Source organism: Portunus trituberculatus, chromosome 1 (genome assembly GCF_017591435.1).
Source record: "Portunus trituberculatus isolate SZX2019 chromosome 1, ASM1759143v1, whole genome shotgun sequence".
NCBI classification, from domain to species: Eukaryota; Metazoa; Arthropoda; class Malacostraca; order Decapoda; family Portunidae; genus Portunus; species Portunus trituberculatus.
Window position 1 is genome coordinate 5,467,748 of NC_059255.1, and position 16,493 is coordinate 5,484,240.

Genomic DNA, 16,493 nt, shown 5'->3' on the forward strand with positions numbered 1-16,493 from the left:
AGAGAGAGAGAGAGAGAGAGAGAGAGAGAGAGAGAGAGAGAGAGAGAGAGAGAAAGCCAGACAGTTTACCAGTTCAATATTGTAAAAGAGAGATTCACAGCACTAGTTTACAATATATTGCAAAAATTGACGCGTTTTGATACTGTAAAGGAGAAAAATCATTAATATCTTGACGTATTATTAGTGTTAGTTGACAGAGAGAGAGAGAGAGAGAGAGAGAGAGCTTGACTTATTATGAGTGTTAGTTGTCACAGCAAAATTCTAAGGAAAGGAGAATAAAATAACTCATTCTAAAACAAACAAAGGAGATAGAGAAAGAGAAAGAGCTGTTAATATTCTTAGCGAGTCTGAAAATTGTCGCAAAACTTTCTAAACATCAAAAAAAAGAGGAAAAAGAGTCTCAAAACTTTCCAAAACATCCAAAAACGAGGAAAAAGATTGAAATTATTAACAAAAACAGAGAAAGAGCTATTAACAATCTCTCCATCTCCATTAGTTAGTCAGAAATTGTCACAAAACTCAAAATATCAAAAAAAAAATAGGAAAAAAAACTTACAAAACCAGGAGGAAAAAGGAAAAGGAGGCTCATAATATTTTCCTCTATTGGGTGAAAAAATAGTTGCTCTGGTAATATTTTCCTCCACAGTACTCACTCAGAAAGCAGCCCTCAAACTTTCTGGACAAAAGGAAAAGAAAAAAGAGAAAGGAGAAAAGTACTACTAAAACTATGAGAGAGAGAGAGAGAGAGAGAGAGAGAGAGAGAGAGAGAGAGAGTGATCGTAATCTTTCCTGAAAAAAAAAAACAATTCTTTACTGAAACACAAGACAAAAAAAAGAGGGAAACTTAAGCATTCTCAAATCAATCAATCTTGACTTCAAATATTAGAGAAAGAATGAGGGAAAAAAAAAAAAAAAAACAGCTGATAGGACGTAAACAAAAAGGAAAAACAATGAAAACAAACAAGTGTAGACATTAATACCTCAAGATAGAGCTGACTGACTCATGCCCTCCCTTCCCCCCCCTCTCTCCCTTCGCACTTTATAATTGATAAGTGTGTTGTATTTTTTAAAGTGTAAAGTGTAAAAACAAAAGTGTGTGTCTTTTTGCACCCCTCCCCCACTTCCTCTCTAGCCTCCCCTCCCTCCCTCCCTCCCTCCCTCACACATTATATTTGCTAGTGTGTATTTTCAGAGTGTAAAGTGTAAAAGTGTGATTCTCTATCCCTCTCCCTGTTCTCCCCCTCCCTCCCTCCCTCCCTCCCACTTATTTTTTGACAAGTGTGCAAATATTTTGAAGTATAAAGTGTGTTTCTCTGCATTCTTCTTCCTCTCTCTCTCTTTCTCTCTCTCTCCCTTCCTTCCTCCTCTTCCTCTTCCTCCCTCCTCCCTCACACTTATTTTTTTGACAAGTGTGCAAATATTTCGAAGTATAAAGTGTGTCTCTTTTCCCCTCCTTCCTCCTCCCTACCTCTTCCTCCTCCCTACCTCTTCCTCCTCCTCCTCCTCTTCCTCCCTCCTCCCTCACACTTATTATTTGACAAGTGTACCAATATTTCAAAGTGTAGAGAGTAAAAATGTGTTTCTCTGCACCATTCACAGATGGTGCTCGAGGGAGGGGGGCACTGGGTGAGTAGAAACACTGCATTTCACCACATACACTTCCCCAGCCCCTCCCAGTCCCCTCAGTAACTAGTAAGCTTGGTGACTTAACCCCTCACTCCCTCCTCCCTCATTCCCCTCATGTGTTACTGCCTCATGTCACTCTGCTGTTGAAATATTACGTAAAAAATGCCCCTTAAATTGACGTGTTCTGTTGCCTCATGCTGGATTATGTTATTTCACGGCAGTATTGAGTGTTACAGCATTACAGCAATGTCCCAAGTGTTACAGCAGTGTCCCCCAAAAATTGTGTTATCAGTAAAATGTTCCAAAAATTAGTGTTAACAGCAAAATGTCCCAAAAATCTGAATGTCCCCAAAAACAGTGTTAACAGCAAAATGTCCCAAAAATAGTCTTAACAGCAATATGTCCCAAAAATTTGTGTTAGCAATGTCCCAAAAATTAGTGTTAACAGCAAAATGTCCCCAAAATAGTGTTAACAGCAATATGTCCCAAAAATAGTGTTGACAGCAAAATGTTCCTAAAAAAAGTGTTAACAGCAAAATGTCCCAAAAATCTGAATGTCCCCAAAAACAGTGTTAACAGCAAAATGTCCCAAAAATAGTCTTAACAGCAATATGTCCCAAAAATTTGTGTTAGCAATGTCCCAAAAATAGTGTTGACAGCAAAATGTCCCAAAAATAGTGTTAACAGCAAAATGTCCCAAAAATAGTGTTAACAGCAAAATGTCCCTAAAATAGTGTTAACAGCAAAATGTCCCAAAAATAGTGTTAACAGCAAATGTCCCAAAAACTGTTAACAGCAAAATGTTCCAAAAATAGTGTTAACAGCAATGTCCCAAAAATAGTGTTAACAGCAAAATGTCCCAAAAACTGTTAACAGCAAAATGTCCCAAAAATAGTGTAAACAGCAAAATGTCCCAAAAAATAGTGGTAACAGCAAAATGTCCCAAAAATCTGAATGTCCCAAAAACAGTGTTAACAGCAAAATGTCCCAAAAATAGTCTTAACAGCAATATGTCCCAAAAATTAGTGTTAGCAATGTCCCAAAAATTAGTGTTAATAGCAAAATGTCCCCCAAAATAGTGTTAACAGCAAAATGTCCCTAAAATAGTGTTAACAGCAAAATGTCCCAAAAATAGTGTTAACAGCAAAATGTCCCTAAAATAATGTTAACAGCAAAATGTCCCAAAAATAGTGTTAACAGCAAAATGTCCCTAAAATAATGTTAACAGCAAAATGTCCCAAAAACAGTGTTAACAGCAAAATGTCCCAAAAATAGTCTTAACAGCAAAATGTCCCAAAAATAGTCTTAACAGCAATATGTCCCAAAAATTTGTGTTAACAGCAAAATGTCCCAAAAATAGTGTTAACAGCAAAATGTCCCAAAAATAGTGTTAACAGCAAAATGTCCCCAAAAATAGTGTTAACAGCAAAATGTCCCAAAAATAGTGTTAACAGCAAAATGTCCCAAAAATAGTGTTAACAGCAAAATGTCCCAAAAATAGTGTTAACAGCAAAATGTCCCAAAAATAGTGTTAACAGCAAAATGTCCCAAAAAATAGTGTTAACAGCAAAATGTCCCAAAAATAGTGTTAACAGCAAAATGTCCCTAAAATATGTCACAGCAATGAAATGAATGACAATGCTGTAAAATTATGTGGTGTTGTGAAAAATTGCCCCTTTGCTGTTCTATCTTGTCACAGCAGTATGTACCCAAATAAACAGCATCACAGCAATATGTCCTCAAAAAAAAGTGTCACAGCAATAAAATTGAGACCGAATACTTTAAGATTATGTGATGTGCTGTGAAAAATGCTGTGAAAACTTGTCTCTTGGCTGTTCAATCTAATCACAGCATAATGTACCCCAAAAACAGCGTCGCAGCAATATTAGACAAAAATACCTTAAAATTATAGGATGTGCTGTGAAAATGCTGTAAAAACTTGTCCCTTTGCTGTTCTATCTCGTCACAGCAGTATGTCCTTAAAACAGTGTTACAGCAATAAAATTAAGACAGAATACTTTAAGATTATGTGATGTGCTGTGAAAATGCTGTGAAATCTTGTTGTTTTTTGCCACAGCACCACCAGAATTAGCAACAGAGAGAGAGAGAGAAAGAGAGAGAGAGAGAGAGAGAGAGAGAGAGAGAGAGAGAGAGAGAGAGAGAGAGAGAGAGAGAGAGAGAAACAGGAAAACAGGAACTTTCAAATATTTTTCTCCCAATAAATGAAAAAAAATAGGAAAAAATCAGGAAAAAACGGGAATTTTCATATTTTTCACCCAATAAATTAAGATAGGAAAAACATCAGGAAAACAGGAACTTTCAAATATTTTTCAGCCGATAAATGAAAAAAATAGGAAAAAGATCAGAAAAAAACAGGAAAACAGGAACTTTCAAATATTTTCACACAATAAATGAAAAAAATTAGAAAAAATGAGGAAAGTAAGAAAATGGATAGGAAAAGTAGGGAAATAAGTAGGAAAACAGGAAAATGAGTAGGAGTAGGAAAAAATCTAAATAAAAGAAGGAAAAAAGGGAAAAACTAAAATTTTCCTCCTGATAAATGAAAAATAGGAAAAAAAACTGGAAAAATAGGCAAAAAAAACAGGAAAAATAGGAAAAAAAACAGGAATTTCTAATATTTTCCCCAAATAAATTTTAAAAAGTAGGAAAAAAAACAGGAAAAAAAATTCAAACTAACCAAAATTTTTTCCCCTTCCACTCATCCACAGCCCCCCCTGGCTCTCCCACACGCCCCCATGGTCTCCCACGCCCCAGGGGTAGTGATGCCCTCCCCCGCCCTGGCCTCCCCCGCTGGCTCCCCACTCAGCCCACCCCGCCCCCCCACAGCAGCACCCCCACAACCCCCCCTGCTCCACCCTCTTCATCGCCAACTTGGGGCCCAATGTGGCTGAACACGATCTGAAGGACATTTTCTCAAGGTACGTGTGTGTGTGTGTGTGTGTGTGTGTGTGTGTGTGTGTGTGTGTTTGGGGTATATTGAGGTTATTTTGGGTGTGTTTTGGATGTGCTTTGGGGTGTTTTGAGGTGTTTTGGGATGTTTTTGGGGTGTTTTGAGGTGTTTTGGGATGTTTTTGGGGTGTTTTGAGGTGTTTTGGGATGTTTTTGGGGTGTTTTGGTGTGTTTTGAGGTGTTTTGGTGTGTTTTGAGGTGTTATGTGTATTCTGGGTGTGTTTTGAGGTGTTTTGGGATGTTTTGAGGTGTTTTGGGATGTTTTGTGTGTGTGTGTGTGTGTGTGTGTGTGTGTGTGTGTGTGTGTGTGTGTGTGTGTGTGTGTCCACCCTCCGTCAGTGTCACCAGGTGTTGTCTGTCTATCTTTTCCATACAGTTCACTAACTTATACACCATTATTAGGTCTCCTCTCTCCATCTGTCCTTCAAAGTTGGTAGTTCCATTTCCTTCAGTCTTTCTTCATAGGGAAGGTCCTTCATTTCTGGCACCATCTTTGTAGCAGTTCGTGTGTGTGTGTGTGTGTGTGTGTGTGTGTTTACCTAGTTGTATTTTTCCAGGGCCTGAGCTTTACGCTGGTGTGGTCCCGTCTCCATATCTACACTTATCCAATTTTCTTTCAAACTATGCACACTCGTTGCTGACACCACTTCCTCACTCAAACTGTTCCACGTCTCAACACATCTTTGTGGGAAACTATATTTTTTTTTATATCTCTCAAACATCTTCCCTTCCTCAGCTTTTTACTATGCGATCTTGTGTGTGTGTGTGTGTGTGTGTGTGTGTGTGTTGGTAGTTCCATTTCCTTCAGTCTTTCTTCATAGGGAAGGTCCTTCATTTCTGGCACCATCTTTGTAGCAGTCCTTTGGTTTCCTTCTTTCCAGCTTCTGACAGCTCTCATTGTCCCTCTCACTATCTCATTATCCCTCTCACTATCTCACTGTCTCTCTCACTCTCTCACTGTCTCTCTCACTCTCTCACTATCTCTCTCAGTCTCTCACTATCTCACTGTCTCCCAGCCGGACAGCCCCTCTTACTGCCTCTCCCAGCCCCTCTTACTCCTCTCCCATTCCCTCTCCCAGCCAGTGACAACCCATCTACTTGCATCCCTTCTCTTTCCTCTCCCAGCTTCTCTCCCTCTCTTTCAGTCCCTCAGTACCACTTTCCCAATCTCTCTCTCTCTCTCTCTCTCTCTCTCTCTCTTACGGCTCATCTCCTTACAGGGACACCAGACTGAAGTTGATGGAGCCTCGCCCAGCTGCCCACATGGAACGTCTTGCCTCATAACTCCCTGGCGTGTGACCTGACCACCCCCCCTAACCCCTGGAGGCCACCCCACACCCCCATGACAGCACCCCACCCACCCCCAACACCCCCGACCCCCCTCACCTGCTGGGGTGCGGGTGTACTGGTCTCCTACACCCCACCACCATAACTACTACTACTACTACTACTACTACTACTACTACTACTACAGCCAGGCAGGGGCTATTCATGTTTAAGACGTGTTTTTTTTCAATATTATTCTTGTTTTTTCTTTTTATTTATTTATTTTTTTCAAAGCACAATTTCCAGTTCCCATGTCATCTGATATCCCGTTTTCTATATCAACAAATTCCAAAAGTTGATACAGAAAGATTTCCCGACTTAACGTAAAAATTTGATCCTTGTTTCAATTTTTTTTTTTCCATTTTTAAGCTTTTTTTTTCAGTCTCTTACTTCCCGACAAGCTGTTTCCATTGACTTACGTAACGTTCCTTGAGTTTACGTAATGCAATTGTTCACTTTTCCATATTTACCTTAAGCTTTGTTCATTTTTTTCATTTTACGTAAAGCATTCTCCAGCATTGTTCTCTAAAATTTACTTAAAGCTTTGTTCACTTCAGTTTACGCAAAGCTTTGTTCATTTTTAAGTTTACGTAAAGTTTTTCCAGCATTATTCTCTTAAATTTACGCAAAAATTTGTTCTCTTCAATTTACGTAAAGCATTCTCGTATTTCTATTTTTTTCCAGTTTTTAGTATTTTCTTTCATTTTCTTCCTTTCCAATGACATTTTTCACAATTCTTGACATTTCCCAGTGTTTCATTATATCTTACTTTGTCGTGATTATTTGTTCCCATTACGTATCTTTCCCTCGGTTTACGTAAAGCATTGTTCGTTGTAGCTGCTACATGTTGCTACTGAGTTGACCTGCGTTGAATTGACCAGGACACCACCTCACTTGACCTCCGCCAGCCAGCTCAGCGTCCAATTTGACCTGACCTGGTGGCACGCGAGGCACATTACGTATTTTTTAAGTCTTACGTATAACAATTGACATTATTTTGTACGTATATTTTTGTGGTAAGATTATTTTTTGTAGAATTCTTTTGGTTGTCTTTTTTATATATAGAAGATTATATATATATATACAATACATAATATATATACTGACCCTCTTGCACTCTGCCTTCCTCACACTTAACAAAAGATCTCAGCCTTCCAAAGATACGAGTGAAAGATGAATGAACTAACAGACGTACTAACAAACTAACAGCGTAATGTATTAAACTAACAGACGTAATGCTCAGGCGAAGCTAAAACGCGTACTTAATTTACGTTTTATTGAATTAGTTAAACTTTGCAATTAACAGCCACCATACTCTCTCTCTCTCTCTCTCTGTCTCCATATTTGTCTTTCTATATATATCTTTTTATCTCTCTCTATCTCCATATCTCTCTACGTATTTCTGTCTCTCTATTTCTCTGTCTCTGTCTCCCTTCCTTAATTTTTCTTTCCATCTTTTAAGTTTTTTTTTTTTTTTTTCATTCCTGTTGTGTCATTTTGCAATTCTCTCATATATTCCTTCTTCCTTCCTTCCTTCCTTCCTTCCTTTCTTTCAGTACTTCAATCTTTCACAATTCTTTTACTACTACTACTAATTTCTCTCTTAAGTCACTATCTTAATCACAATTTCACCAGTTCCTTCCTTCCTTCCTTCATTAAACCTAACCTAACCTAACCTAACGTAACATAACCAAAACAATAAGGGTGTTAACCTCACACTAACGTAACCAAAACTAACCCTTACGCTAAACAAACCGGAGCCTTTACGAGTCAAACACACCAAACTGCTCCGAAGGATTCTCAAGACACTGTATACCAAAGATCGCAAGTGTGACCCAGTGTGACCCCTCAATGACCCCCCCCTCTAGTGACCTGTGAACTACCAAAGCAGCAACCAAAGCTAGTGAGAAGGGAAGTGTGGTGAGGCTGTTCGTGTTCAGTTCAGGAAGTTGATTGGTGATTTATTTAGCTTAAGAATGACTGGTGTGGTTGTGATTTGGTGATTTGGTGAAGGAAAGGAAAAAATGGAAATAGTAGATTAGAATTTGCATTTTGTGGTAGAAATACAAGTTTAGTGTTTCAAACGATAGAAAAAACAATAAAACTGCTTGGAAATTTTGGTGTAGTGAGTAGAAATAGGGAAAAATTGAAGGATAGACATGAAAAGAACTGGTAGAAATGAGTTTAGTGATTGAAATGACAGAAAAAACAATAAAACTGCTTGGAAATTTTGTTGTAGTGTAGAAATAGAGAAAAAAAAGGAGAGAGATGAAAAGAACAGGTAGAAATATGAGTCTAGCATTTGTGTTTTGCGAAATGATAGGAAAAACATCAAACTGGTATTGATTTTTGTGGCAAACGGATGAAAAAGTGTAAAAAAAATATCCAAGTTTAGAGAAAGAGTGAAAGAAAGAAAAAACGAAGGAAAGGAAGAATGAAAACACTGCAATCGGTAAATGAAAGAAGGAACGTAATAGAAAATAAAGATAAAGATTGTAAAAACTGGCAGGGTTAATGAAAGAAGGCATGAAACAAACCAAAGATAAAAGAGAGATAGAGAGAGAGAGAGAATGAAAGATAGACATGAGAGACCAAAGATAAAGAGATAGATAGAGAGAGAGAGAAGAATGAAAGACAAAGAATGAGAAAGAGAAGAGAGAGATAAAAAAGACATGACTTAAGAATATGTTTGATTGCTTGAATGCATTTTGAGCTGACAGAGACGGAAGGACACACACACACACACACACACACACACACACACACACACACACACACACACACACACACACACACACACACACACACACACACAAGCCCCTTGAAAAACGTACATACTTGTGATTAAAAAGACATGAATTGTTTTTTTGTGTGTATGTATGTTTGGACACACACACACACACACACACACACACACACACACACACACACACATAAACACGTATTTTGCTTAATTTGTAGCGTTTGTTTCCCTTTCCTTTATTTTGTAATTGTGTGTTTTTTTCCTTCGTTTGAATATATATCAGGTGCTTATTTCTACTTCCCCTCCTTCCCTCCCTCCCCATTCCCCTCCCTCTCCCCTCTCCCTCCCCATCACCTTCCCCTCACTGGCTTAATAAATAGTTGGTACTTGACTCTTGCTTGTAAATGTTCATTGTCATTATTATTATTATTATTATTATTTTTTTTTTTTTATAATTGGGTTCAAGAGTAAAAAAAAAAGAAGAAACGTAAAAAAAAAAAAAAAATTGGTCAGGAGCAGAGAATTTTTTTACGCCGTGAGGGAAAAAAAATATAATTACAAAAAAAATATTAAAAAAAAATATTAAAAAACCCCTTAAAAAAACTAACAAAAAATGATTCTTGTGTCCCTTTGAATGCTATTGTCTGTTAATAGCAATAAACATAAAAAAAAGAGTGACTCGGTGCCTGTAGAAGTGAGGCGAGGATTAGACCGGGCAAAGTCACCAGGTCGGAGGTTACAGGGAGTTGAGACCTCTTTGTAGGCAATCTGATTCCTGTACCGCCCCCTGGAGACCCCCTGGCCGGCCCCCCTTACAATGGCACTTCTTGTAAATAAAAAGTGTTCTAGATAGATATTAATTGTCCATAATTTTTGCCTTCATTCCGTTCCATTGTTCTAATAATTCTTAGTTGTTGGTGTTGAGAAGAGGAGGTGTGGAGTGGGGCAGTGGTGGCGGTGGTGCTGGTGTTGCTGTCACCCAAAACGCACCCTGCTACTGATTTCACTGAGGTCCACCCCTGCCTAGCCCTGTCTAACCCTGCCTACCATTGTTATCTGCCCCCTTGCCTCCCTGCCTGCCCAGTTATGTTAGTTTAGGGCCATTTTTTTGTGGTGTTTCTGTGGTTGTGATTTGGTGGCGGTGTTGTGGTGTTGTGATGGTGTGATGGTGTTTATTCCTCGTCTGGCTTGGTGATGCGATGTTTAATTAGAGAGATGATGACTTAAATGGTGTCTGAAGTTGTGATAGTGAGATGACAGGAGAGAGGGAGTGGGTAAGGTGACAGTAAACCAACACAGAGAGAGAGAGAGAGAAAGAGACATATCGCAGCGTTTACTTAATGTGATATCACCAAATACTTTCACATCATCACTTTTAAAACCCCCCCCCCACTCGACTTAACAAACAAACATACGTACTAAGACAAACCCTCGTAAATGGAAACTTTCTTCACGGCGTTGATCAGTCAGTTGGCAGCACCTTGTCTAGTGTTAGAGAGAAATATATATAATTTATTTTTTTCGTATCGTGTAGCGTTGCACCTTAATTAAATGGACCCCCAATACGAAGGGAGGGCCAGACACGTGATTAAAAAGTACAACAATAATGGCCTCGACTGTGCGATCATGGAGTGGGAGTAGGTGGGAGTGGGTGGGAGTGGTGTTAGGGCAACTCTAAGAGAACTTCCTGTGGTCTGTTTGCTGTGGTGTGCTGCGTTCTGTGGCTCTGAGTGTGGTGTGGGGTGATTCAAGATTTGGAAAGTGTGTTTTGGGTGTATTTTAAGTTTGGTCCAGGGACATTTTACCCTTGCCAGGCTACAGAAAGGTTCAAAGTCTTTCTTGTGGTGTTTCAGCAGATTTGGAGTTGGTTTAGGTGATGCAGAGTGAGAAAGAGTTAATTTTATATATTTTTGGAGGTTCAAGAAGATTTAGAGTGTGTTTTGGGTGTATTTGAGGTTTGGTTTAGGGAGATTTTACTTTTGCCAGGCTAGAGAAAGGTTCTAAGTCTTTTTTGGGGTGTTTCAGCAAGTATTTAGCTGGTGCAGAGTGAGAAAGAGTAAATTATGGTGTATTTTGGTTTATTGCATGTAAGATTAGAATATTTTACATTTGCCAGGCTAGAGAAAGGTTCTAAGTCTTTTTTGGGGTGTTTCAGCAAAGATTTAGAGTTGTGTTAGGTGATGCAGAGTTAGGAGTCAATTTTGGGCAACTTTGACTTGATTAAGGGATATTTTACCTTTGGCCGGCTAAATTAAGGTTGTAAGGAGTCAATTTTTGGGTGTTTCAGCAAAGATTTGGAGTTGTGTTAGCTGATGGGGAGTTTGAGTAAATTTAGTTTGGTTCAAGAAAGACACGTTAACTTTGTCATGGTTTAGGAAGGTTGTGAGGAGTCAGTGTTGGGGCTGAGTGACAGGAGGGAGAGGCAGTAGTGGTGAGGGAAGCTACACACAGACAGACACAGCAGGCAGGCCACAGACGGTTCACCACTGACATATCATGAACCGGAGACAGCACGACAGGGGTGTGGGTGTGTGGGTGGACTGAGGACACCAGCACAGGGGCAGCAGTGGTGGGTGTTGATGTGATCCTATGTAGGTGAGCGGGTAGTGTGAGAGAAGGGTGCAGCATGGCAGGGTGCAGCATGGCAGGGTGCAGCAAGGCAGGGTGCAGCAAGGCAGGGTGCAGCAGGGTGAGGGTGCAGCATGGCAGGGCCAGTGCACCACTGCCCCCCTCCCTCTCAGTTGCTGAATGTGGTATATCAATAAACATATCTGTTTTTTTGTCATAAATTGTAGCGTGTATTGATCAGTGTCTGTTAGGCAGCGGCGGCGGCGGCTGTGCTGCGGTGGCAGGGCGTGGTGGCGGCGGGGGTGGCCCTGCGTGGCCCTGGCCGGCCGCACACTGGCTCCACTAAAGCAATAACCGACATATCACGGCCGCTGCAGCGCCGCATCAGACCCTCATTGAGTGCCCCGGAGCAGTGCACCGGCCCCCACCGCCTTCCATGCCCTCGCCACCCCCAGGAGCCGCTGCCCGGCGTAGCAGCGGTGGTGGCGGCAGCGGCGATGACCCAACACAACCCCCGGCAACATGAGCCACCCGGTGTTGTTGGCGTGGCGCTGCTGCCGCCGCCGCCGCCTTGACCCCCTGTGGTTGACCCCCCGGCTGGCGGTGACCTACAAGTACGACCTGAGGAATTATCAGACCAGCTGTCGGCATTTGAGCAGCAGCAGCAGCAGCGAGTGTGTGGCCCGGCCCGGAGCTGACCACCACACCCACCACTCACCCACCCACCTACCCACTAACTCACCCACACCAGACAAAGCCTGACCGGCCCAGCGGCGGCGGCAGCAGCAGACTGTAACTTTGCTCTGCCCCATCACCGCATCAAAACAACAACAACAACAACAACAAGCTCAGGACCACAGACCACAGACCACTGACCGTCACAGCTTGGGTGGTTTGTTTCTAAATGATCAAGTCACTCGCTCACTGATCCACCAATTCACTCACCCACAGAGGCCGACCCGTGTGGTGGCTGGTACGGTGAGAGTGAGTGGTGTGGTGTGGTGTGGTGTGGTGTGGTGTGGTGAGGTGTGGTGTGGTGTGGTGAGGTGTGGTGAGGTGTGTCCAGGCCGGGTGAGTCCCCAGCTCAATAGTGAGGAAGGATGGACTAACAAAACGGTGGCAGACAAACAAACACACAAACATACACTCCATTCCTCATGTATATAACTAGAAGAAAGACTGGCAAAGCTCTGAGATTACTAATACTAATACTACTACTAATAAAACAGCTATAAATAATAAATATATATAATAGTAATAATAAAGTTACAAAAAAATATATATATACCTAAATACTACTACTACTATTACTATTACTACTATGTAACTGCATCATTTTGTCAAGGTAAAGAATAAGGCAGCCTTATATGTTATGCTCAGTACCTCTGTGATTTACTGATACCTTGATGACTCTCGCCTAACCTTACCTAACCTGACCTGACCTTACCTAACCTGACCTGACCTTACCTAAATTGACCTTACCTAACTTAAATTGACCTTACCTTACCTAACCTAACCTAACCTGACCTTTCCTTCCCAACCCCATACCCTGATGACCTTTCCCCCCACAGCTGCCACCCAAACCCTGCCCATTCCTAGTGTGACCCACCATGACCTTTAGCCCTCCTCAGGTCGCTCTTGAGGGCCAGCCGGGTACATTTCCGTCCATTTTGAGAACCATAGCTGTTATGAGCTCAACAGGTGGTGTTCTTTTAGACATAACGGCGGCCATATTGATTTCAGGAGAGAAGATCGATGACTTATGAATCGATTTAATATTCCACTGGTTTGAGGTTACGTCTATCTGTCCATCTGTCTTGTCTGTGTGTGTGTGTGTGTCTGTATCTTGACTCATTCATTTAAAAATTCTATGGGTTTGAGTTTATATCTATCTGTCTGTCTGTCTGTTTCCTTATATTTATCTACTAACTGTCTATGTGTGTGTGTGTGTGTGTGTGTGTGTTCTGCAAGGATAAATAAAGCAGGTGTATTTTCTGTTCCTTTGTGTTTATCTATCACCTGTGTGTGTTTGTGTGTCAGTGTGTTTCCTGCTCCAAGCCTTGCCGTGTGTGCGTTCATGTGTTGTCGCTGCGGCCCATGCAAGGTGCGTCTGAGGTCAGGTTAGGTGAGGTTCGGATGTTTGTCGAGACGCTGTAGTAATTTTTGACGTTAGGTTCAGCTGGGTAGAAGTTGTCGTTTTGATCTAAGCTAACCTAACCGAGCTTTAGTGTTTTTTTGCAGTTAGGTTAGGTTAGGTTGACTCTGCCTAGCATAACCAAACACTTGCTATTTTTGGTAAGCGAGAGTCTAGGTAAAGGCTAGGCGAAGTTAGTCTCTCTCCGTAGTAAGCTTGCCTAACCTAACCTAAACTACTCGGAACGGTTTTTAGGAAGGTTACGTCAGTGGTACATAACCTTACTTAACCTAGCCTAACCTAACCTCGGAAAACGCGCATGTGTGTGTGTGTGTGTGTGTATGAACCTCTTTCCCTCTTCTATCTCTCCTCTCTGTCTCTCAAGATGTAAGTAAACCAAGGAAAAATTGTAGATATATTAACAAAACTCAAATCTTCTCCTCTGAAACACATGGCTGCTCGACTTTTCTAGACCGACTTAAGCCCTTGTAAGCCTCAATAAGCCAGGCAACCATTGGACCTCATCTTAAGGTGTGAAATTCTTTGGTAATTTGTGTAGTGTGTGTAGAGTTGTTATTGCTTGTTGCAGCGAGGACAGCTGGTGTTGCTTCTGTGTGTTGGTTGGTGAGGTGAAGACTATGGTGTTATTGGAAAGGTTGTGTTAGAGAAAGTTTACTATTTGGAAGGAAAAAGAAGGGATATATTTGTGTGTTTAATAAGGAAAGTTGTGCTAGGAAAAAGTTTAATATTTGGAAGGAAAAAGAAGGGATATATTTGTGTGTTTAATATGAAGAAAAGGGAAATGTTTGTGTTTGGTAAGAAGAAATGTTGTATTAGTAAAAGTTTTTCATATTTAGGAAGGAAAAAAGGAAAATATTTGAGTTTAATATGAAGAAAAGGTTGTATCCATAATTTTTTTCATTATGAAGAAAAAGGAAAATATTTGTGTGTTTAACAAGAAAAAAAATTGTATTGGGAAAATTTGATTGGTTATTATGAAAAAAAAGTTGTCATTTGTGTGTTTAATAATAAGCAAAATTGTATTGGGGTTTAAGTTTTCATTATTAGAAATTCCCACAAAGATATTAGTCAACATTTCTGTGACTTAAGAAGAAAAATGTAATGTTATTTTAGAAGAGTGTTGTTGCTAGAAATGTGAAAAAAGCAAGAAAAGGAGCAGGTTGTATTGATAAACTGTGTGACTAGTGAGAAGAAATAGTTATATAAAGGTTGTCTTTCATTAAATAAGAAAAATGTATGCAATATTGCTAAAAATGTGAAAAATCAAGAAAAGGACCAGGTTGTATTGATAAAACTGTGTGACTAGTGAGAAGAAATGGTTATATATAATGATTGTCTCATAATTAAATAAGAAAAAAATGAATTGTAAAGAGTGTATGTTGTAAAATATTGATACAAGAAAGTAGTTAAGAATTGTCACTGTTAGAAATGTTTAAGATCGTAACTGTGTATTCAAGTCAGTCTGTTTAACACCTTCAGTACTGGGACGCATTTTTAATCTTGAAGTTTTGGATGTGATTAGAAGATTTTATAAGCATTAGGAAAGGTCTATGGAGGTTTAATGGCCAGACTATACTATTTTAACCCCCACATGAGTTTCTGAAGCTGTAGAAAGTCACCAAATAGTCACCAGAATGAATATGAAAATGCGTCATGATACTGAAGGAGTTAATACTGATAGAAGAAGACAGGAAAAGAATGTCTCTACTAAAAATTGTTAAAGAGTATTACAACTGCTCAAAAAAATGGATCTGTTTTAATTATTAATAGAAGAAAACAGGAAAAGAATGTCACTACTAAAAATGTTTGTTTAAGAAGATCTGAAGTTGATTTGTTTAACTATTGACACAAGGAAACAGATCAAACGTTATTTAAGATCGTAACTGTTTATTTAAGTCTAACTATTGATAGAAGGAAACAGGAAAAAATTGTCAGCACCAGAAATTGATATTATAACTGCTTAAAAGAGAACTATTAGACCATTTAAGCGTAGAGTAAGTGGAAATGCTGTAAGTACGTTTGTGAAGTGTTGAAGTGTTAGAAATGCAACACACAAAGCTTGACATGCGTAGAGGAGCAACACAAGGCAACATCGCAGTGACAGTGTTGGCAAGGCGATGCACAACACACACACACACGCACACACACGCCAGGCTGTTACCGTTGCAGTTAGAGTCATTTTGCCGTTGTCATTGAAGTGTTTAGTGGCTGTGGTCTAGATCTGTCCCACAATCCTTGCCTTACAACAAGATAACGAAGCCGTTTTCTAATAATATATAAAAAAAGAAGTTCCGTTTGTTGTAGTAGTTTCCAGATTCTCTTTATCCTACTTTTTTTTTTTTTTTTTTGTATAACTTTTTCCGCGAGTTATTTTTTTGTACGATGATTTTTGGTGATTTTCCTCGAGGATGCTCTAATAATGATAGTTACAGTAATACTACTAAATACTACTATAAATTCTCTATAACTGTCGTGTTTGTGGACAGTTTTGACACTCGTTTGTGAAGTTCGCGCTGGGATAAATGATCACTGGTTATGTTCTCAAATGCCATGCTTCTCCCCCCCCCTCGCCCCCCAATAAACCAAATACCTTATAGAAGAAAAAAAATACAAAAAAAAGCGACAAAACATTCCGTATATCTATTTTTTCCTTCAGTGACTTGCATTCCGTACGTTTCCCCTCCGCAAGTGTGAGCCGAGTGAAGCCGAGAGAAGCTGGAGTGACGCCACGCTGGGACGAGCTTGCTTATTTTTTGTACTTGCGTCGACGTGATTGATTCCCCGAACATTGTAATCCTGTGGCAACTTACTTCATTACTCTGTTCTCGCTGGCTGGTTTGTCTTTGTCTGTCCGGCCAGCTTAGACCCTTAAAAAAGACCCCTTACTGTTTTATTTCGCTGGTCTGTGTTTGGTCAGCTTAGCCCCTTAAAAAGACCCCTTACTTTTTCATTTCGCTGGTTTGTCTGGCTGTTTGTCTGTCCGACCAGGTTAGACCCTTAAAAAGACCCATTACGGGTTTTATTTCAACTTGTCAGACAGTTTGTTGTCTCTCCAGCCAGCTTAGCCCCTTACAAAGCCCCATTACTTTTCCATTTCAGCTGGTC

The 16,493-nt window shown here is 40.1% G+C and overlaps 1 protein-coding gene across 1 annotated transcript in view; it reads left to right on the top strand.

The window, feature by feature from the left end:
* LOC123501588 (protein couch potato-like) overlaps positions 1-7,846 on the top strand; it is a 57,221-nt gene extending 49,375 nt beyond the window's left edge. The window contains 5 exon segments of the mRNA XM_045250554.1: positions 1,600-1,626; positions 4,356-4,441; positions 4,443-4,565; positions 5,923-5,990; positions 7,791-7,846. Coding sequence (XP_045106489.1) covers positions 1,600-1,626; positions 4,356-4,441; positions 4,443-4,565; positions 5,923-5,990; positions 7,791-7,846 — 360 coding nt within the window.
* The last annotated feature ends 8,647 nt before the right edge of the window (positions 7,847-16,493 follow it).